The sequence below is a fragment of the Sus scrofa genome, chromosome 15 (assembly GCF_000003025.6).
Source record: "Sus scrofa isolate TJ Tabasco breed Duroc chromosome 15, Sscrofa11.1, whole genome shotgun sequence".
In the NCBI taxonomy this organism is placed as follows: domain Eukaryota; kingdom Metazoa; phylum Chordata; class Mammalia; order Artiodactyla; family Suidae; genus Sus; species Sus scrofa.
The window spans coordinates 96,843,065-96,861,796 of NC_010457.5; the positions used below are offsets into that span (position 1 = coordinate 96,843,065).

General features: G+C 39.2%; 1 protein-coding gene across 1 annotated transcript in view; it reads right to left on the minus strand.

Annotated features, from left to right (window-relative positions):
- The window catches only part of TMEFF2 (transmembrane protein with EGF like and two follistatin like domains 2), a 261,948-nt gene extending 248,164 nt beyond the window's left edge, over positions 1-13,784 (minus strand). The window contains exons 1-3 of the mRNA XM_021075732.1: positions 12,098-13,784; positions 9,621-9,730; positions 1,753-1,882 (exon numbers count right to left, since the gene is read on the minus strand). Coding sequence (XP_020931391.1) covers positions 1,753-1,882; positions 9,621-9,730; positions 12,098-12,269 — 412 coding nt within the window. The 5' untranslated portion in view covers positions 12,270-13,784. The remainder of the gene's footprint in view (positions 1-1,752; positions 1,883-9,620; positions 9,731-12,097) is intronic.

The window sequence follows — 18,732 nt, forward strand, 5'->3', positions numbered from 1 at the left end:
TAAGAAAATAGAAATGTTGCTACTAAACACTGTTAGCCACAACTATAACTTCATGACTGCTTTATGACTACTGCCCACTGATCCTTATTCGGCTACTGTCAGAGACAGACAGATATCCCATATGATCCTAAATGAGCAAATCCATTCGTCAGCAGTCTCTAGTATTTGCCTACATCATTCCTGGTTTTGGGAGTCAGAGATTCCATTTTTTTCCTATTCTATTTGTCCTAAAGTATCAGTTTTCAATTTTGCCCACTAGCTATGGCAGACTGATTTTTCATAATGAGTTTGCACCTTGTCTTTCTATTTTCCCCATCCTCACTATAAGACTAGCATGTTGGTCCTCCTTCTGTCCTATTGAGGTAAATGGTCCAATAACTCTTGCATGTTGCTCTTGCTTCCATTCGTTACTTCTCTCTCATAGATGGAGCAGCAATGAGCTGTTCGTGCTAGCAAATAAGCAAACATTGCACCAGTCCAGCTTGTTTCTCAATCATCATTACAGGAAGGACATTCACATAGTGAGGCAAAGAATCAAGTAGGAGCAATGACCATTTAAAAACCAAAACCAAAACCAAAACAAAAAACCTACATGATTGTCCATGAAGAATAATACCTTTCTCTTCTAATTCTTAGAAATTTTGGTAGTCACCAGTAGAACATGGAACATTATCAACTACTAACAATCAATAGGCTTAATATAACATACTGGACTTCCTCTTTGCTCATGTACTACCTTGCCCCCACCATCATATATATATATATATATAACTTTTAATATAAGTCCCTAGAATAGAAATACCTGGTATCTAAGAGAAACTTCAATAAAATAGACTTTTCCTGATACTATTCTATAGTTCCATTTTTGAAGAAAGCTCTTCTTTTATATCATTATTATTTATCCCTGAATATGCTTATGTCATCTAATTTCCCAGAAATTATGACTTGCCAGAAAGATGCTTATTTGTCACCAAGCACAACTATCAAGGGATACTAGGAGTTTCTTTAATATATGTAATGTTAATGTCTCAAACCTAACCTGAAAACAGCTTAAATTAACAGCACTGCTTTATCAAGTTGGGCTTTATTCCTCTTTGTTTTTTCTTCCTATAATGCTACTCAGCTCTAATATACGACCTCACTCTTCTTCCTTCCTTTCTTCATAGCATTCTTGGTACAATGTAACTAAAAAGCTTTGTGGGGTCCCAGGCTGACCATGTCAGAAAGCACAGAAGTCATTAGAAATCATGCTCATCATCAATACATCCTTCAATATTATCTGCTAAATGTTAAGAAGAGCATTTTGCAGGGCTACTAAGATTACCACATTTAAACTTACACACCCAAATGTGCAAGCTGCCCTCCAGCACACAATGTATTATTCCAACAAACAAACAAATAAAACTTTATTCATGCATAGATAGTTTTCCATGTATTTGGTACCTCAACAGTCAATCTATATTTCTAATTATATTAATTCAACTGTCTGTACTTCATTAAATAACATATACATTAAAATCTACAATATCTTTATGGTAGATTAATCTTTCTTCCAGAAATGATTTGAAATGTAAAAAGACACAGAATAAGAATAATGCAAGTTTTGTACAAAAGCATAAGAGGCTTGTCTAGCCAATGTATAGTCTGAATTATTTATTTGTAGATAACATAGGAAAAGCAAGACTCAGAATGGCTTTTGGACTCAGAATCCTTTCCAAAGGTTTCAGGGAGTCTTTAGGATCACATACATACCTGTGGCACATGATCCTTCAGATACCACAAGAATCTCACTCTGCTGTTTGCATGCAGCCTGCCGCAGGTAACATTCATTCTGGTAGCTCTCCCCATTGGAGCCGCACACAGGCACATAGTCACTGTTGCACTAGAAAGTACACATATGTAAGCTTACGGTTAATATTGGAGTCTGCATGCCTCTGATGCCTTGAATAGAAACCATCATTTAAAAAAGAAAGCACTTGTCTTTGTGTTCAGTGATCTGCATTGTATCCAGCAAGTCTTTGACCTTGCAAGGACATCATTCAAAGATATACAAAAGCAATGTCAAGTAAGCCAACTGGTCACCTGATTCAGATAGAGGAAAAAAAGCTGCTAAATTGATCAGGTAACTCCAACAAAGTGATAGGACAAGCAATAGTAAAAAGACATCACAACAAATGCATCAATATTATTTCATTTTTTTTCTGATATATGGCCCACCTGGCTTGGTGGAAAAAATGAGAACATGCTACAACATTTAATCTATTAAAAAATAGATGTCATCTATCTGTGTTTGGAGCAGAAGTTCATAGCTGAAATGCTGAAGAATTCAGTTTACTTCTTAGTATATTTTTCCTGTATTAAATTTATATCTTTGCAAATTTCCAAATATTTGGATAAGACATTGCTAGTTAATTTTTCATATATTTTAGGCCATTGGCTATTGCTGTAGATATGGTGTAGAAATGACAGACTGCAGAATACAGAAAATAAAATAAACAACTACTGAACTACATGTAAACTTGACTGATTATTCAAGAGTATGGCTATTAATATACATTTCATAGAGAGAAAAGTTCATTTTTAAAGCAATCTCATTACAAAAATGTACACATTTTACAATGGAAATGAAGTAACCTACAGGGTATACTCATCATAATATAATCACCCTCTAAGGCATTAGAGATACTTGGCTGTGTGCTATACCTGCTAATTATGCCAGTGATGTGATTATCTCATGATTACTACTACTGATGTGCTACATTGTTTAATTACAACAAATGTAATGATCAAGACTATTATTTATAAATACTCACCATGCCAGAAACTAAGTAAAGCAAATCATACATACACATGCATGTGGAAACACTTTGCTGTTTTCAACTTCTTATTAAAATATTTGGGTGTTTGATGTGCTACAAATTCAAAACATATAAAACATTCCGATGACTTAGTGAGGTGGCTAAGGTTTTAGTCTATCTGATAATAAACAAAAACTTAATCATAAGTTAAATTCAACTCAAGGATATATGCAAAAATAAAAGCAAATTCTCAATATGGTTATAATCTGAGGGTAAAAATCCTAAGATTTATTTTTTCACTCTATTTTCTTATTATATTTGTACTTCCTTCCCAATCCACCATTTAGCTCTTGCTCTTTGCCTTTATGTAATAATGGCTTGACCATCCTAAATATTTTTTAAATGGTATAGATAATGTCCTCTGAAATGAAAGTTTTGAGTCTTACTTTGCACCTATTATTAAAAAACTTAAATATATTTTCTTTACTAATAGTTACACTATTCTTCCAACAGTAAATTCAAATTGTATGACACTCATAATCACCCTAATTGTTAACAAGGTAATTTAGATACTAAAACATATCTATTTAGAAATGATTTAAATATTTTAAATATGACATTTAAAAAAATCTTTATTTCTACAATTTCTAATCCAGACATTCTGGAAGGTCCTGTATAATAATTACTTTCCATGGTTCCACTATCGGCCCCCAGACTCAGTCTATCTACATTATTACATTTTAAAAACTATTTTGATAGAAACTTTGAGCTCATGAGGATCTTTAATTCAACAGGCAATTCACTACTGACCAGATGATACCTGTGTAAGGGCTGCTTTCCACAAGCTTTCCAAATACATACATATATATAAAACTGACCGACTATAAAATCAAACATCTTTATCACTACTGAAGAAAACGTGATAGGAAAATGTCAGTAAAAAGTTGAATTTTCCAATAAGCAGTACTGAAGAGATACCAAATAAATGAGGGTGGTGCTCATGTCAGAACCATATGGCCAGGGAAGCAGGTGATGGATGGGTGTTTTAAATGTTTGATAGGTGGGCTGAGTTCGGGACCAGGGACAGGAGAATATAGGGATGATTGATGAGGACCCACTGACACTACAATGGTGTCTGAGAACATGGAGGAGAGACCAAAAAGAAGCAAACAGCTGGTGACGTATTGTAGTCAGTAGATTTGCTGACCATTTCTGTAGGCAGATGAGAGTCATAATTAGTACAAATGGCTAGACTAGTTAGTGTCTCATGCTAGGGTTCTAGCATTCTTATCCCAGGTTACCTTTTTTTAAAGTTTTTTATTTTTCTGGGTGTTTTTTTTTTTTTAGAATTTTTTTTTATTTTAATGATTTTTATTTTTTTCCATTATAGCTGGCTTACAGTGTTCTGTCAATTCTACTGTAGAGGAAGGTGACCCAGACACACATACATGTATACATTCTTTTTTCTCACATTATCATGCTCCGTCTTAAGTGACTAGATATAGTTCCCAGTGCTATACAGCAGGATCTCATTGCTTATCCATTCCAAAGGCAATAGTTTGCACCTATTAACCCCAAATTCTGGTCTCTCCTACTCCCTCCTTCTTTTTAATCTCCATCTCCAACCCTGGTTATAGTTCTCTGTGTGAAGATTATTTGGGTCCACATGTTCTTCGCTCTAATCCCTAGCATTTATTTATCTTTCTCATCTACTTCTGTAAAAAGCACCAATTCAGTCAGTAGATGGGGACTGAGTATTTATTATCTCTGTCAAGTGCTGGTACACAATGCTGATATGCATCTTAAAATATCGAACAAACTGATAAAGTGTTCATATGCCACTTCTGAGGGATGCAGTAAGCCAAATGTGAACAGTGCTAAAAACAGAGCTGCCAAGTTCCATGCACAAGCCAAAAGGGAGATTTGTATGGAGTTGAAAAGAGCTTAACTGTAGATTATCAGCACGATGTTTTTGGCCCTTAGTACCATGACTTGCACTCATTAAAATGAATAACACAAAGAGGAAGCATACTCTAAATCGTTAAAGCTCAGGAAAGGAAGTATGGTCCCAGGTTCTCCCATTTCTCTCAATGCCTTCACACAGAACCTTTTGTATATCACTCAACAATGAAATTAATAAGTTTACAGTTTAGTTTCCCTATTTGAAATAGTTAACTGGGGCATTTGGGAAGATTAACAGAGTTACATTTCAAAATGCTTTGCAATATTCACTGAAAGAAATGTAAATTATTTGCTTTTCATGATATACATTTTAACTAGTAGAGTTACCACCTGACATTGACACTAAAGCTCATATGTCTAAAATTAGATAAAGGAAAACAGACTAAGTCTAAGTATAAAAATAAGCAAACTCCTACATTAAAGTATGTCATATTATTGGAAAAAATATTTAGTGGTAATCAGGAATACTCCTCAGTTTCAGATGAAGGGACAGATTCAGATGTTAGGTGATTTTCTAAAAGCCACATAGTTGGCTGGTAAGAGAAAAAAACAAGACTCAGGCCCAGATGGTTAAGCTCATTAACGTATGTGTTGTCCAAACTTCCTCTTAGGGGAAAAGTGATTCTGTTTTTCTTCAGATGTTTCAAAAATCTTAAGTTTATTTTCCAAATATGTGTTTTTCTGTCAATGATTTTGTTCCCAAATGTTCACATTGCTGAAGAAAGCAACATGTCACAGGAGTGGATTCAATGCTTTGATGCTCTAGAATATGTGGAATGTGTTTTGCTACAAACGAACAACAACAAAAAATATTACGTGAGAAGATTTTCATGTGATTTACTGCTGGTTTGGCTAATAAGAATTTCTTTTAACTGAGATTTCATCAGTTAGAAGCTATGTATAACTTATATTTTATATATTGTCAGCACCTTCCACAGAGTCTGGCATGTAGAAGGCACTCCACAGATGTTAAGTGAACTCTGTTATATTCCCAGTAGTCAAAGGCTTAGGAATATTGGCTTAGGATATGGCATGTTTCTCTTCCAGAAAAGAGAAAGATAAATGCATATGTTCCAACCCTTTGATCATTCCATAGGTAAATTTTACCTCTCTGTCACTACATCTCTTCGTATGGCTCATATGGGAAATTTTTCATGATTTTTAAAAGAGTGGACAGGGCTGTGACTATGGTGAAAGTTACTCTGTGTGACGTCTGAGGCTAGGTCAATAAAGATATAGCTTCTACCTGGTTCTTTCTTGCTCTCTGGATGCTTGCCCTTGAAACCCAGCCATTGCACTATGAAGAAGCCCAAACCAACCCACAGAGAGGAAGAACAAGGTCCCCAGCTGACAGCCCAACATACGAGTGAGAGCCCTGAGACGAGTACAGAACCGAGACTTTGAGTTCCCTCCCCCACTCAGCTAATGCCAAGGGGAGCAGAGATGAGCTGCTTCCATTAAGCCCTGTCCAACTGCAGATTCATGAGTGAAATAAATGTTCATTGTTTTGAGCCACTAAGTTCTGGGCAATTTGTTATGCAGTCCTAGTAAATGGAACAATTGCAGATCTAAAGCGTGGCTTACCAAGTGAAAATATTTCATATTTGAATTAAATGATACTTGCAAAATTAAATAGGCTTAATTATATTTTTATATTATAAAGTGACAACTGATCATTATGTAGTAATTGATATGGCCAGTGCTGTCTATGAATAGCTGACTATATGTCTTCTTTTTTCCTTTCTTCCTTCTTTTATCTATCCATCCATCCATCCATCCATTCATCCATTTACTGCCTCTAAATTTTCATCTCCACATCTGATTTATCAGAATGACCAGGAAACCACCTGGTATTCAGAGAGGAAGAGAGGATACATGAGGTGGCAAGCCATTTCTGGAACTCATATCATCATCTAAGAATTAGTTGTACAACTTTTGATATTAAGAGTTGTCTACAATAAATTGGGACTTTTGTTGTTACTAATGTTTTTATTTGCCTGTATAATGTCCTAGAAAAAAAATTAGATTTGGTGTCAAGGGACCCAAGTTCTTGCTTTAGGATTACCACATAATGGTAAGTTATTTATATTTATGAGCTTTAATTTCCTATCTGTAAAAGGAGGAGAAAATAATTATCTTGTTCAGTTGTGATAAATAAATAAGAAACATGTTTGAAGATTAGAATGTGTTTATTTTAAATCATTTAGGAGGGGTGAAGAGAAATATTTGTTGACCTTAGTGCTCCAATAATAATCCAAATTGGAAAAACATAGATTATACACACATACACCCATTTCTCTTTGAAATTTATCTCTCAGCCAGAAAGACTATTGTTTGTACCCCATTTTGAATAGAAGAATTCAGACTTGTATCTGAAAGCAGGAGAAACAGAGAGCAGATGACCTACACTAGTCTGGAACAGTATATAGGAAAATAGATTTTTCAGGACATTTTTCAGTGGGGGAAAAAAAGACATATCAAATTCATTGGCAGGCAAGTACTGGAAAGTACTGAGTAAAGATATTCTTGGCCTAAAATATCTCATTCTCATGATAAGATTTCAAAGAACTGAATGACTGGTTAAAGGCTATGACTGTTTTTAGGGTTCTCAAGCTGCACTAATAAATTATTTTCTTAGCACAACTTGTATATTTTCCTTGATCTTGAACTTAATTCAGCCGCTCTATATTCCTGGTATGTGCAGAGTCTAAATTTTCCACTAGGGAAATGTTTATTTCCTCCTGACAGACTGACAACTATTGCAAAGCACAAACTAATAGCCATGGTAATCTAGTAGTAAATTTAAAATGCTACAGGCATTAGGAAAAGAAAATTTACATTTTAGTTTCTCAGTCAAACCTGTATTCATTGCCCCCTCCCCTAGTCTATTCCATTCAATTATTATTTAAATTAATGAAAAATGTAACCAACTGACCAATGCATGAAAAAACACTTAAAAGTTTTGATAAAAGTTTTACCAAAACTCTTTGTGGAAACTGAAAACTGAACATAATTTCTTTAATAAAAAAATTATACATTTCCTTTTAGTAGCATGCATCCATTTAGAATTCTGTGAACTCTTTTTTTTTTCTTTCCAAAATCTTCTTATAATTATGGCTTTCCATGTGAGGAACATTCTTCTTGGTTCATTTTTTACTGTTTATGAGCTCACTTCTTATGTCTACCCTTGGTTACAAATTCTGGAGTTCCTGTCATGGCTCAACAGAAAACTGACTAGAATCCATGAGGACGCAGGTTTGATCCCTGGCCTCACTCAGTGGGTTAAGGATCCGGCACTGCCTTGAGCTATGGTGTAGACTGGCGGCTATAGCTCTGATTGGACCCCTAGCCTGGGAACCTTCATATGCCTTAGGTGCGACCCTAAAAAGACAAAAAAAAAAAAAAAAAAGTGAATTCTCTTTTCTCTCTCACTGGGAGGTTGAATTCAATCTAAAATATTTAAATTCCATCAACAATTCTAAATGTCACATATAGTTGGCGCTCCAAATTTGGGGGGGGGGTCCACATCCACAGATTCGACCAACTTTGGACAGAAAATATTGGAGAAAAAAAATTCCAGAGAGTTCCCAAAAGCAAAACTTGAATTTGCCACTTACCAGCAACTATTTATATAGCATTTACATTGTATCTACAACTGTTTACACAGCATTTGCATTGCATTGTAAGTGATCTAGAGATGACAAAGCATGTGGGAGAATGTCCATAGGTTACATAGGAATTCTACAAAATTTTATATAAGGGGCTTGAGCATCCCTGGATTTTGTTATTTGTGGTGGTCCTGAAACCAGTCCCCATGAGTTGAGAGACAACTGTACTCTAACAAATTTTAGACCTGAATTTGTGTTCTAATGTTTTATTTGTTCTATATACTTTTTTTTTTTAAGTTTTGCTTGCAATCTTGGAAAAGTTTTCCCTGATCCCCAGTATATAGTTCCGTTTATAGGACTATTACCTGGTTGAACTTTATGTTAGATTTCATGAGTATTTTAAAAAGTAATTCAATAACACTCAAAGGTGAAGATATCCGTATGGCATCTCTAATTGAATAATATGAACATATTGAAATCAAAAAGGTTTATGACTCACATGTTTGAAAGCATTTGTTAGATGATGTATATAATAATGACATTGAGTTCTATCTTTGATAAACACTAATAACCTAGTTTTGATGATACTGCCTCTGCAATCTCTTTTAGTTTTTACTTATTTTTTAAATATGATGCAAAGCACATCTTCCTCGTGTTTATGAAATGACTCGTGGCTATTTGCACTCTTTGGGATTCCTGGGAGAGTCAGTTGTAACTGAATGCGGTATCCATGAAAAATGGACATATAAGTGCCATGATTTCCAAACTAGCACAGTGGTCTTTGAAATCACATTAATAAGGAGTTCACTTAAAAACTTAACCAGATTGCCAGGATAATAAAACCCAAGACCATTAAAACAGAAGACAATAGGATCAAAAGAAGATGGCTCCAATCAAAGAACAAAAGTATAAATTCACACTTCTTATCCAAAAACAATTCTGACTATTGGTCCCAATAGTTGACTTATAAAATACATGTTAGAAGGGGCACAGAAAGATAATTTTCCTTTGACACATCAGAAGGACAACCTGAAGCTTTCCTCCAGTGGCATTTATAACTGTGGCGCATACCTTTCTCCAAAAAGCTATGTCTTTTTGACATCAGTTGGCTCTCTTGCCAGTACATTTGTTTGGTGCCAGCTTTCCTCTTAGCTTGCATAGCTATAAATTGCCAAGTGATGGGCTGTAAAGGAAGATCTCTGCTTTGTAGTCTCCTTAATGAATTAGAAGATGCAAACATCAGACTTCTTACCTTGAACTGACAGACGCAAGTCACAGTGTCTCCAATTCTTAAACACTCCCCATCAAATTTACAGGTGTTGGTGTCACAGAGGAAGAGATCATTTTCTCTGTCATCATATCCTCAAATTTAAAGAGAACACTCTAGTCATTAAAAAATGTTATAGACTTGAATAACAACAAAAAAAGAGAATACCTTGAAGCTTAAAAAAATTGCCCTAAATTTTAATTCCAACAACCACAGCTGTACTGCAAGGTCATTCTCTACTGACAACCTAAAAAAATTCTAGTTGTGATTAATATTTGTTTCTTTTTTAATCATAATTCTTTTCTAGTCAATTATCTTTTAATATTCTTTTTTGATAATGCTATTTTATTTTAGCTTGGGTTAATACTGGCAGTGGTGAATGAAGATTTACCTCTTGCTTCTTAGCTTCCTTTTTTCCCCTCATTAACTAAACTAGAGTTTATGACTCCCAAACTCCATTTTTAGAAAAGAGCTGATGATGGTCTCTGAATACCATTTTACCATTTCTCCATCTTTAATTATTCTTTTGCTTTAAGGTCTGCAACAACCCCTTATTTAGAATTTTTCCAGACAAAGAGGAAACAAAGCCCCAATAATAAAGATAAACAGGCACAGTGTTTTCTCTGATGGTCTGCCTGACTCAAATGAAGATTGATCACCTCCAAGTTAACAGGGGTGGTGGTGGAGGGGGCAGTGCCGGGTTCTTGACAATCTGCCTGTAAAACCAGTTTATTTTCTTTAGTTTCTGGGGATCCCTGTAAGATATCTGGTGGTAAAAATTTCTTGATTGCCAATCCCAATTTTGTCTAAGTTATTCATTTCCTAAAACAGTACCATAGTTAGGGATGAAGCAAACTAGTCATGTTGGGCTACAAAGCTATCAAAATTTCAAACGATTTTGCATGTTGCTTAATATTCCTATGATACAGAACCTAAAAAGTGATGAGGTACCTGCTAAGTGGAACTTGGTCTTTCCAAGATAACATATATGCGTGCATGAGCCATGAGTAAGTTAAATAAAACATGTTGAGCTTTATTTTTTAAAAATGCCAAATTTAGAAATTACCAAAAAACAGAACAAAGGCAATATATTGACCCAAATCTAATAGGGTTGTAAATCTCAACTTGTCTTTAAAAAGCACAAGCCACAATGATGCATAATAATTTTCCTCATGGAATTTACATCAGTAACTACCCGAGATTACAAATTCTTTTATCCTATAAGTTACAGTTGGCCATTCTCTCTTCTCTAAAGTTACGAACACTTCAGTGTGCATACATCTCTGAAAGCCACTTTATTTAGAGCTAGATTCAACTTCAGCAGAATTATATATACAGAAGATGAGAAATTACATACACACTTGCTAAAACTAGAACAGACCAGACCTAGGGGGACAATACCCAGGCATGTTAATGGAGTTTAAAATGCCAACGAGATCACACCCCAATCCCGCCAGTATACTAAGGGCAGTCACACTGAAATGCGAAGCTAGATCGGAGGAGTGCAGCAACTCCCATCCTCGGGCCGCATTTAATTAGGAGGCTTCAGCAGAGCAAAGCTTGCCAAGCTCTTGCGTTCAGATTCTGAAGGGACCGGAGCAAGCTACAAGAGCGCCTGACGCACTCGGAGGAAGCCTGCCCAGAAATGGAGGAGTCAGCGCCCACTGGGGTCGGTTCCGCCCTCCGCCCGCCTATGCCTGAGCCTGCCCGGCCTTGCTCAAGCCCACCCCGGCCTGGGAGACCTAAGAATGAGTCTTTTCTCAACTTCCTTCCACCATCAAAGAGCTTAGGAAGGCAAGGGAGAGGCATCTCAGGGAAGCAAAAACAATGTCTTTTGCAGCCAAGTAGAGAGGGAGGATGTGAATGCGTGTAGAGTGTGGGGGAGGGAGGGAGGGAGGCAGAAAGAGATTGGGGGGAGAAATTAAATCTTTTGAAACCCAAGCTCCTATAGAATCTGTGTAACCTGGTCTTGAATGCCACACCAGTGCACCTTCATGGCACTTTTGCCAGTAATCAGTGTTTCCCCTGCAGTCACCATTTGATTTATTGCTTTCTCCCTCTTTCTTTCTCTTAAAGTTATTTTTTCTCGTTTTAGCCAGACTTTTTTCTTTAATGAGAAAAGGTTCTGTTTCAGTGTTTCCTCAAGGACTGGTGCTCTTTTCAGTGAATCCACAAAACCATCCCTTTTAACATTTCTTAAAATCTCCGCAGCTCCAATTTAAGTGCAAGGATGCAAAGGTTCCTACACCTGCACTTTCTGTCCTCCCCAGGACTCCCGCCCTCCTTCCTTAGCGGCTTGGAACAGCTCTCTTGGTGCTCCTCTGGGTGGAGGTCGTGCTCTCAGGGATTTGGGGCCGTTGAGTTGAGGGGCTGGGGAGACGCACTAGGATAGGCTGGATTGTACTGGAAACTCGCGTTTCCTCTGCTGGGTTAAGGGGTCGGGGCTGGGGTTCTGGACTTACCAGAGCAGTTCCAGCCGGTGGGCGTTTGGCAGTCACTTAAGGAGGTAGGGAAAGCTGCGAGTTTCACCGGGCGAGCTACGATAAGTAGCATCACCGGCAGCAGCAGCAGCCAGCAAAAGCCCTCGCAAAGTGTCCAGCTGCTGCACTGCCGCGGGGACTCCCACAGCACCATGACTAGTTCGCGCAACTCTGCAGCAGCAAACGGCTTCCAAAGAACACAAGATCGCGGGGGTCAGGCAGCGGGCTACTGAGCATCCCGCGGACGGCGGCAGCAGAGGCAGCGGCGGTGGCAGTGGCACCTGACGGGGAAGCAGCAGCCAAACCCGCACATGATCGCCAGAGTTTCAGCAACATCCAGTGACCCAGCTCAGCCCCGGGAGCGAGAGGGTCGTCCGCTGACAAGCCGCGCCAGAGACGCGGGCAGCTGCTGCCATAAGCTGGGAGCTCTGGCAACCCGGGGCAGCAAGAGGAGACCAGAGTCCAGAGGGCACACCAGAGGAGCTCAGGGAAGCTGGGTAGAGGGAGAGTCAAAGCGCCCCGCAGCCTAGCAGCCGCCTCTCGCGCTCTGCCTCCCGCATCCCTCTGGCGTTTGGGAAGCAGCAGGTCCTTAGCCCGCCCGGGATCACGTGGGAAAAGGCAGGAGGGCTTTGATTGGCTGAGCGGGATGCAGGTCCCGGGAGGGAGGGGTCGGCGAGGAGGTGCAAGGAGGAGACGACGCGGATGCCACAGATGGGCTGGCTCACCAGGCGCTGGCCCGAGTAGGGCTAGACTGGGATGGCTCAAGTGAGAATCGCAGGCTTCAGGGCGCGCGACTCCCACACCTTTAAATTCCAACTGCCCTTGCACTCTCCGTCCCAGGACGCCCCCTACCGAGCGCTGGGTCAGAGCTAGCGTCCCTCTTTCGTGCGTGATCCCGGGCTGCGAGGCCCACCGCGGATGGGTGGCGTCTCTCCGAGCTGGAGCTGGTGAGGGCGGAGGTGGCTGAAACGGTCGCAGCAGGGCGGAGAGGGGAAAGCGGGCACAGAGGAGAGGGCGTCCTGCTGGCGCCTGGCGCTTCAGTGTGCGGGAGCGCGCCGCCTGGCTGTAAGGGGATACGGGCTGGGAATATTGCCGCGGAGAGCCCACGGATGTTTCTCTAGGGAGTAGCAGGAAGCAAGAGAGGGTGAGAGGCGGTGGTGTGAGAACAGCTCCGGCTGGCCTGGAAGCAGCAGCAGTTCCCACAGGAGCCTGCGAACCTGAGGCTGCTCGCCAAGCTGGCTCGACCAGGCAGCTAGGCTCTCTTCGCTCCCTTTCCTCTCTCTCTCTTCCTTCTCCCCTCCCTGGCCCTCCGCAACCCCGACACAGCCTGAGGAGCTGAAGGTTTGATTCCCTCTACCCAGCCCACGCTCCTCTCCAGCCAGGAGCCTATTTGTGTGGCTGCTCGGGAGGTGCGGTCAAATGTGGTTCGAAGGTCAGATGTGGTCGGGACAAGTGGTCAGAGAGAGAAAGAGAAGGCTCCTCTGCTTCAGCCACGGCGGGTTGCCGGGCATTTTCGCCGGGAAGCAGTGTCCGAGAAGAGAGACTCTCTGGGGGTGCGGGTGCCCTGGGCTCTTTACGCGGGTCTCTGAGTGACCTGGGCAACGCAAGAAGATCTGACTAGGCAGGAGTCTTGTTATTTCGTCTTTCCATCTTTGGCCCCAGCCAGCGCTGGGCAAACGTTGTAGTGGGACCCGCCTTTTGTATGCTGCATTCCTCACGCAGTTCGACAGCCCTCTTTAGCCTAACGGTATTTTAGCGTCTAGTAACGAACGGGACCCAGAGCTTCCCGGGACAGTGATGAAGAGGAACCTATTTATCTTGTGACCCGGCTCGTTGTTGCCCAGTGTTTTCGATGAGTTTTCTTTTCTGTGTGATTGTTCTGTGTTTTCTATGCTGTGTGATTCAGGATTTTTCTTCTTTTCTTCCCGTACGCTCTCTCTCCCTCCCTCGCTTCTTTTTCTTTCTTCCTTCTTTCTAATCTTCCTTCCTTCCTTCTTTCTACTCTTCCCTTCCTCTGTCTTTCTGTTTCTCTCCCTCTTTCACTTCAAGAGCCCTCATCTCCTGCTTTATTTTTCTTTTTAAATTTCGCCTTTCACCCTCTCGTGGGTCCCCTGAATTTAGAAGAACATTGTGTGATAGCATCTCTCGGGCAATTAGCGAACATTCCCATCACTTAAAAGAGGCACCAATATACTTTGAAAATAGGTTCCATCTATCTTTGCAGGCATCACCAGAAAAACAAATTGTACCTGAGCTATTCTTTTAAATACTTTAACCTCCAACCTCCTCCCACTTCCTTGCTTTTTAACTTCTCCTTTGAGAGATGTGATTGTGCAGCACCTCAGTACCTCAAAGAAATCTTTTTTTTTTTTTCCTGTGTGAAACCCATCCCTTTATCTTACATCTCCGCCTCCGCCCCGAGATTCACCCCCACCCCCGCCCACCTACAAAGATTTCTGAATCTCAGTGTCTCTCGCTTCTGGCAATTAAGCAGCAAATCCCAGCATTCTAGTCGGTGGCATCTCGCTCCTCACCGACGAAGACTCCATTAAAACAGATCAATCTGACCAGACGTTGAAGGAATCAGAAAATCGGCTTCTAGACAGTGCAGCCAAATTCTTTAAGGAAACGGAATGCCTATTAGATAGAGCTGCCAGGCAATATTGCAAAAACAGGGACTCAGAGATGTCTTTTCACTGCACTCTTTCAGCAGAGAGGGCAACATAAATACACGCTTAATGTAGATCAAGATTTAACAACTTCTCAGTTCAAAGTGAGGACATGTTTTCCATAGCAAGGCTGGTGTGGTAACTAATCAGGCTTATGAAAACAAGTCATGCTTGAAACTGAAGGCAAAGTCCTTAAAAGCGTTTACACAGGAATTATAATGATGAAACCGGACCTGCTAAGGTATCAGTGCTTGGCTGTAGAAGTAGAAATGTACAGAACCTCTTAGCCAAGTAAAACTGTTATTGAATTCTCTGCTAAGTAAATTTTTGGCATGCTTTCTAATAATATGTTCTCTTCCTAAGACATTTTGCCCAAAGTAACTTAAAACTCCAAAGGAGTTAATTACTGGTTGTGACTGGTTAACAAATGCAGTTGCTTCCACAGAGGTTCCTTAAATTATTAAACAGTTTGAAGCAAAATCTTTCCAATAGGAATGCTGTGATTTTGTTCAACTTACTTTGTACTTAGTGTTACAGTACCACCAAGAAACAAATTCTGAAACTGGCAAGCACCACCAAGTGGCAGAAGAACATCATTCACCGAAAAGAGAGAGCATCATATTATTGAATACGTAAATAAAAATAGATACACTATTTAGCCTTATCATTAGTACCAAGGAAGTAGACAGGCCTGAATTTTTATGGCAATGAAGATTGATTAGTGATTGGATTAGTGCTTCAACTTTTCCCCCAACAGGGTCAATCCCTTTACTTATTAGCATTGAATTTAAAACTAAGTCCATAAATTGTACTTTACATTATGCTTATATGATTACTAGCTATACAACCTAACCATATCATGCATTTGTAAAATTTCTTATTTTAACATACTACACATAGAGTTCCTCTCATGGCTCAGGGGTTCATGAACCCAGCTAGTATCCATGAGGACTCAGGTTTGATCCCTGGCCTTGCTTGGTGGGTTAGGGTTCTGGCATTGGTGTGGGCTATGATGTAGGTCGCAGACGAGGCTCCAATCCAGTTGCTGGGGCTGTGGCATGGGCCAGCAGCTACAGCTCCTATTGGAACCCTAGCCTGGGAAAGTCCATGTGCAGAGGTTGTGGCCCTAAAAAGATAAAAAGACAAAATAATAATAATAATAATACTATACAATATTTGCTTTCAATATTCCTGTGCTAGATCAGTTTATTTGTGGCCTACACACTCTGGAATTAACTCAGGCGGAGTAAATTTTTGTTGTCATATTTTTAAGTAGAGAAAGCATGGGAAATTTTTTCTAGAAAAATTTTTAAAAAGTTTTTTCTCCTCCACACAGAAAGGACATCGTTAAGAAATGTGAGATTACTCAGAGCTTTAATGGGGGAAAGAGAAGTTATTCTAGAACAGGAATAATTCAAGAAAAATAAACAAACCTGGGAAAATAAGACACACTGAGAGAGGTCTGACTCCTTTCTGCTCTCTAATACATTCTGATGCTCCAGTAATGGTAAGATATGTAGTATGCTTTTCAGGTGTCAGACCTTGGACCATGCAATGAAGAATATATTGATTTTCTTTAATCCCACAACAACCCCAGCATCTATCATGAGACAAAGAATGCCATTATACTTATTGTATAGAAAAGGCATATGGCTTTTAAAGCATCAAGCAACTTGCCCCATTAACAAACTAGTCAGTAACATAGCTGAGACTCAGCACAGTTGGCTATGATATCAGAGCCTGAGACCTAAATCACCATATTTTGCTATGTCGTTGCCACTTAACCTCTAAGAAAGGAAACTGTAACTGGGGACATATCTGCTCTGTTCATATAGCCTATTTGCCCTTTTTATGGAGCACTAGTAAGACCCACACTCATTAAATCTCAGCCACTAGCAATGAGATCTAATAGTTTCTAGACTTGGGATTCATATTGGAATTCATACGAATTACTTAAGAAGCTTTTTAAGAGATGGATCCCAGGTTTAACTAGCAAGGATCTAGTTCAGAATCTGTGTTTTAATATTCATTTTTATTTGAAAATTAAGGTACTACTTATCCCTATATGAGAAGTGGAAGGATATCTGGATTTTTGCTCAGTTTTCACAGGACTTTTGGCAGAGAAGTTTCTAAAACAGGATAAAGTCTTATACTGTTGTATATATCTGTCTCTGTATGTAGCATTATGTTGAATTTCTATATGCATGTTTACCAAATATGTATTAAGCTTCTATTGTGTCTGACTTACTAACTTTGTGATTTTAGATGGTTCCCTTATTGATGAAATGTGGGTAGTAATAATACCTATCTCCTAGGGTTATTTTGAAGATTAAGGGAGATAGAATGTATATTGTAATGGTAATGGCCTTGGAGAGAATACCTGTGTAAATGAATGAATTAGTACATAAATATGTGTGTGTGTAGTTTTATATATGTATATATATATGAAGTAAAGATATACAAGTCCTATCTTATATATTAAAGTACCCAATATCTTTTTTTTTTTTTTATCTTTTTGCCTTTTCTGGGGCTGCTCCCGCGGCATATGGAGGTTCCCAGGCTAGGGATCTAATCAGAGGTGCAGCCGCTGGCCCATGCCAGGGCCACAGCAATGCCGGATCACAGCCGCATCTGCAATCTACACCACAGCTCATGGCAACGCCGGATCCTTAACCTATTGAGCAAGGCCAGGGATCGAACCTGCAACCTCATGGTTCCTAGTCAGATTCGTTAATCACTGTGCCACGATGGGAACTCCCAAAATACCCAATATCCTGATATTGATAATGAAGTACAATATCCTTTTCATACCTAACCAAATACCTTAACATTTTGTCCCTTAAATTATACCCTACCTTAGATAGATATAATGTCCCAAATCATTATTCCCTCAATTTTATTAACATAAAATTTATATTATCAGTAAGTAATAAATGTATTGAAACTTAAGTGTTTAATTTGTAAATTAAATGCTATTAACAATTTTTCAGAGGAGTCATCTTCATTGCTAGTTGATTATTTTAACTGAAAGTAATTAAATTTACTATTTTCACCCTTTACTACTGTAAGTTAATGATGCATAAACAACTAGCCATCATTTAAAAAAATAATTTTATAATATAAAGTTTCCTCTGTGCCTTATAGATGACTGTGTCTTTATTTTTGATAGTTTATATTTAAATTTCAGCACTGGTGATAGCATTTATTTCCCCTTAGTGCAAGTGGGCCCCATTCATGAATGTACATTTTAATCATCTCGTGAATTAAAAAATATTGCTTCAGAGTTCCCACCTCAAGACTTGAAATCTCTGGAGGTGAGGCAGAGACATTGGTATGCATTTTTAAATTCCCTGGTGACCATAATGGCCCTTGTTGATAACCATTGCCAGTGGGAAAGTGAATAAGTGGTCATTTCCTCATTATCCAAATATCCAGGTGTCAGCAGGTTTAAAGAGTAATTTTTTCACTTAAAAATTTTAAAAATAAACATCTCACAAAAGCTACTCCTTGATTAGGATATTTAACCAAAATGATATACAGCAATTAATGTTTGCCACTAATTAATATTTTGGGAAAAAATCCTATTATTTAAAAAAAGCTAGAGGAGCTCCCATCGTGGCTCAGTGGTTAATGAATCCGACTGGGAACCATGAGGTTGAGGGTTCGATCCCTGGCCTTGCTCAGTGGGTTAAGGATCCGGCTTTGCGGTGAGCTGTGGTGTAGATCGCAGATGCAGCTGTGACTGAGTTGCTGTGGCTCTGGCATGGGCTGGCAGCTGCAGCTCTGATTCGACCCCTAGCCTGGGAACCTCCATATGCCACAGGTGGGGCCCTAGAAAAGGCAAAAAGACAAAAAATAAATAAAATAAAATAAAAAATTAAAAAAGCTAGATATACAAAGCAGTAGGTACCTTAATACAATTTGGCGTCTTTTTATTTACAAATTCCA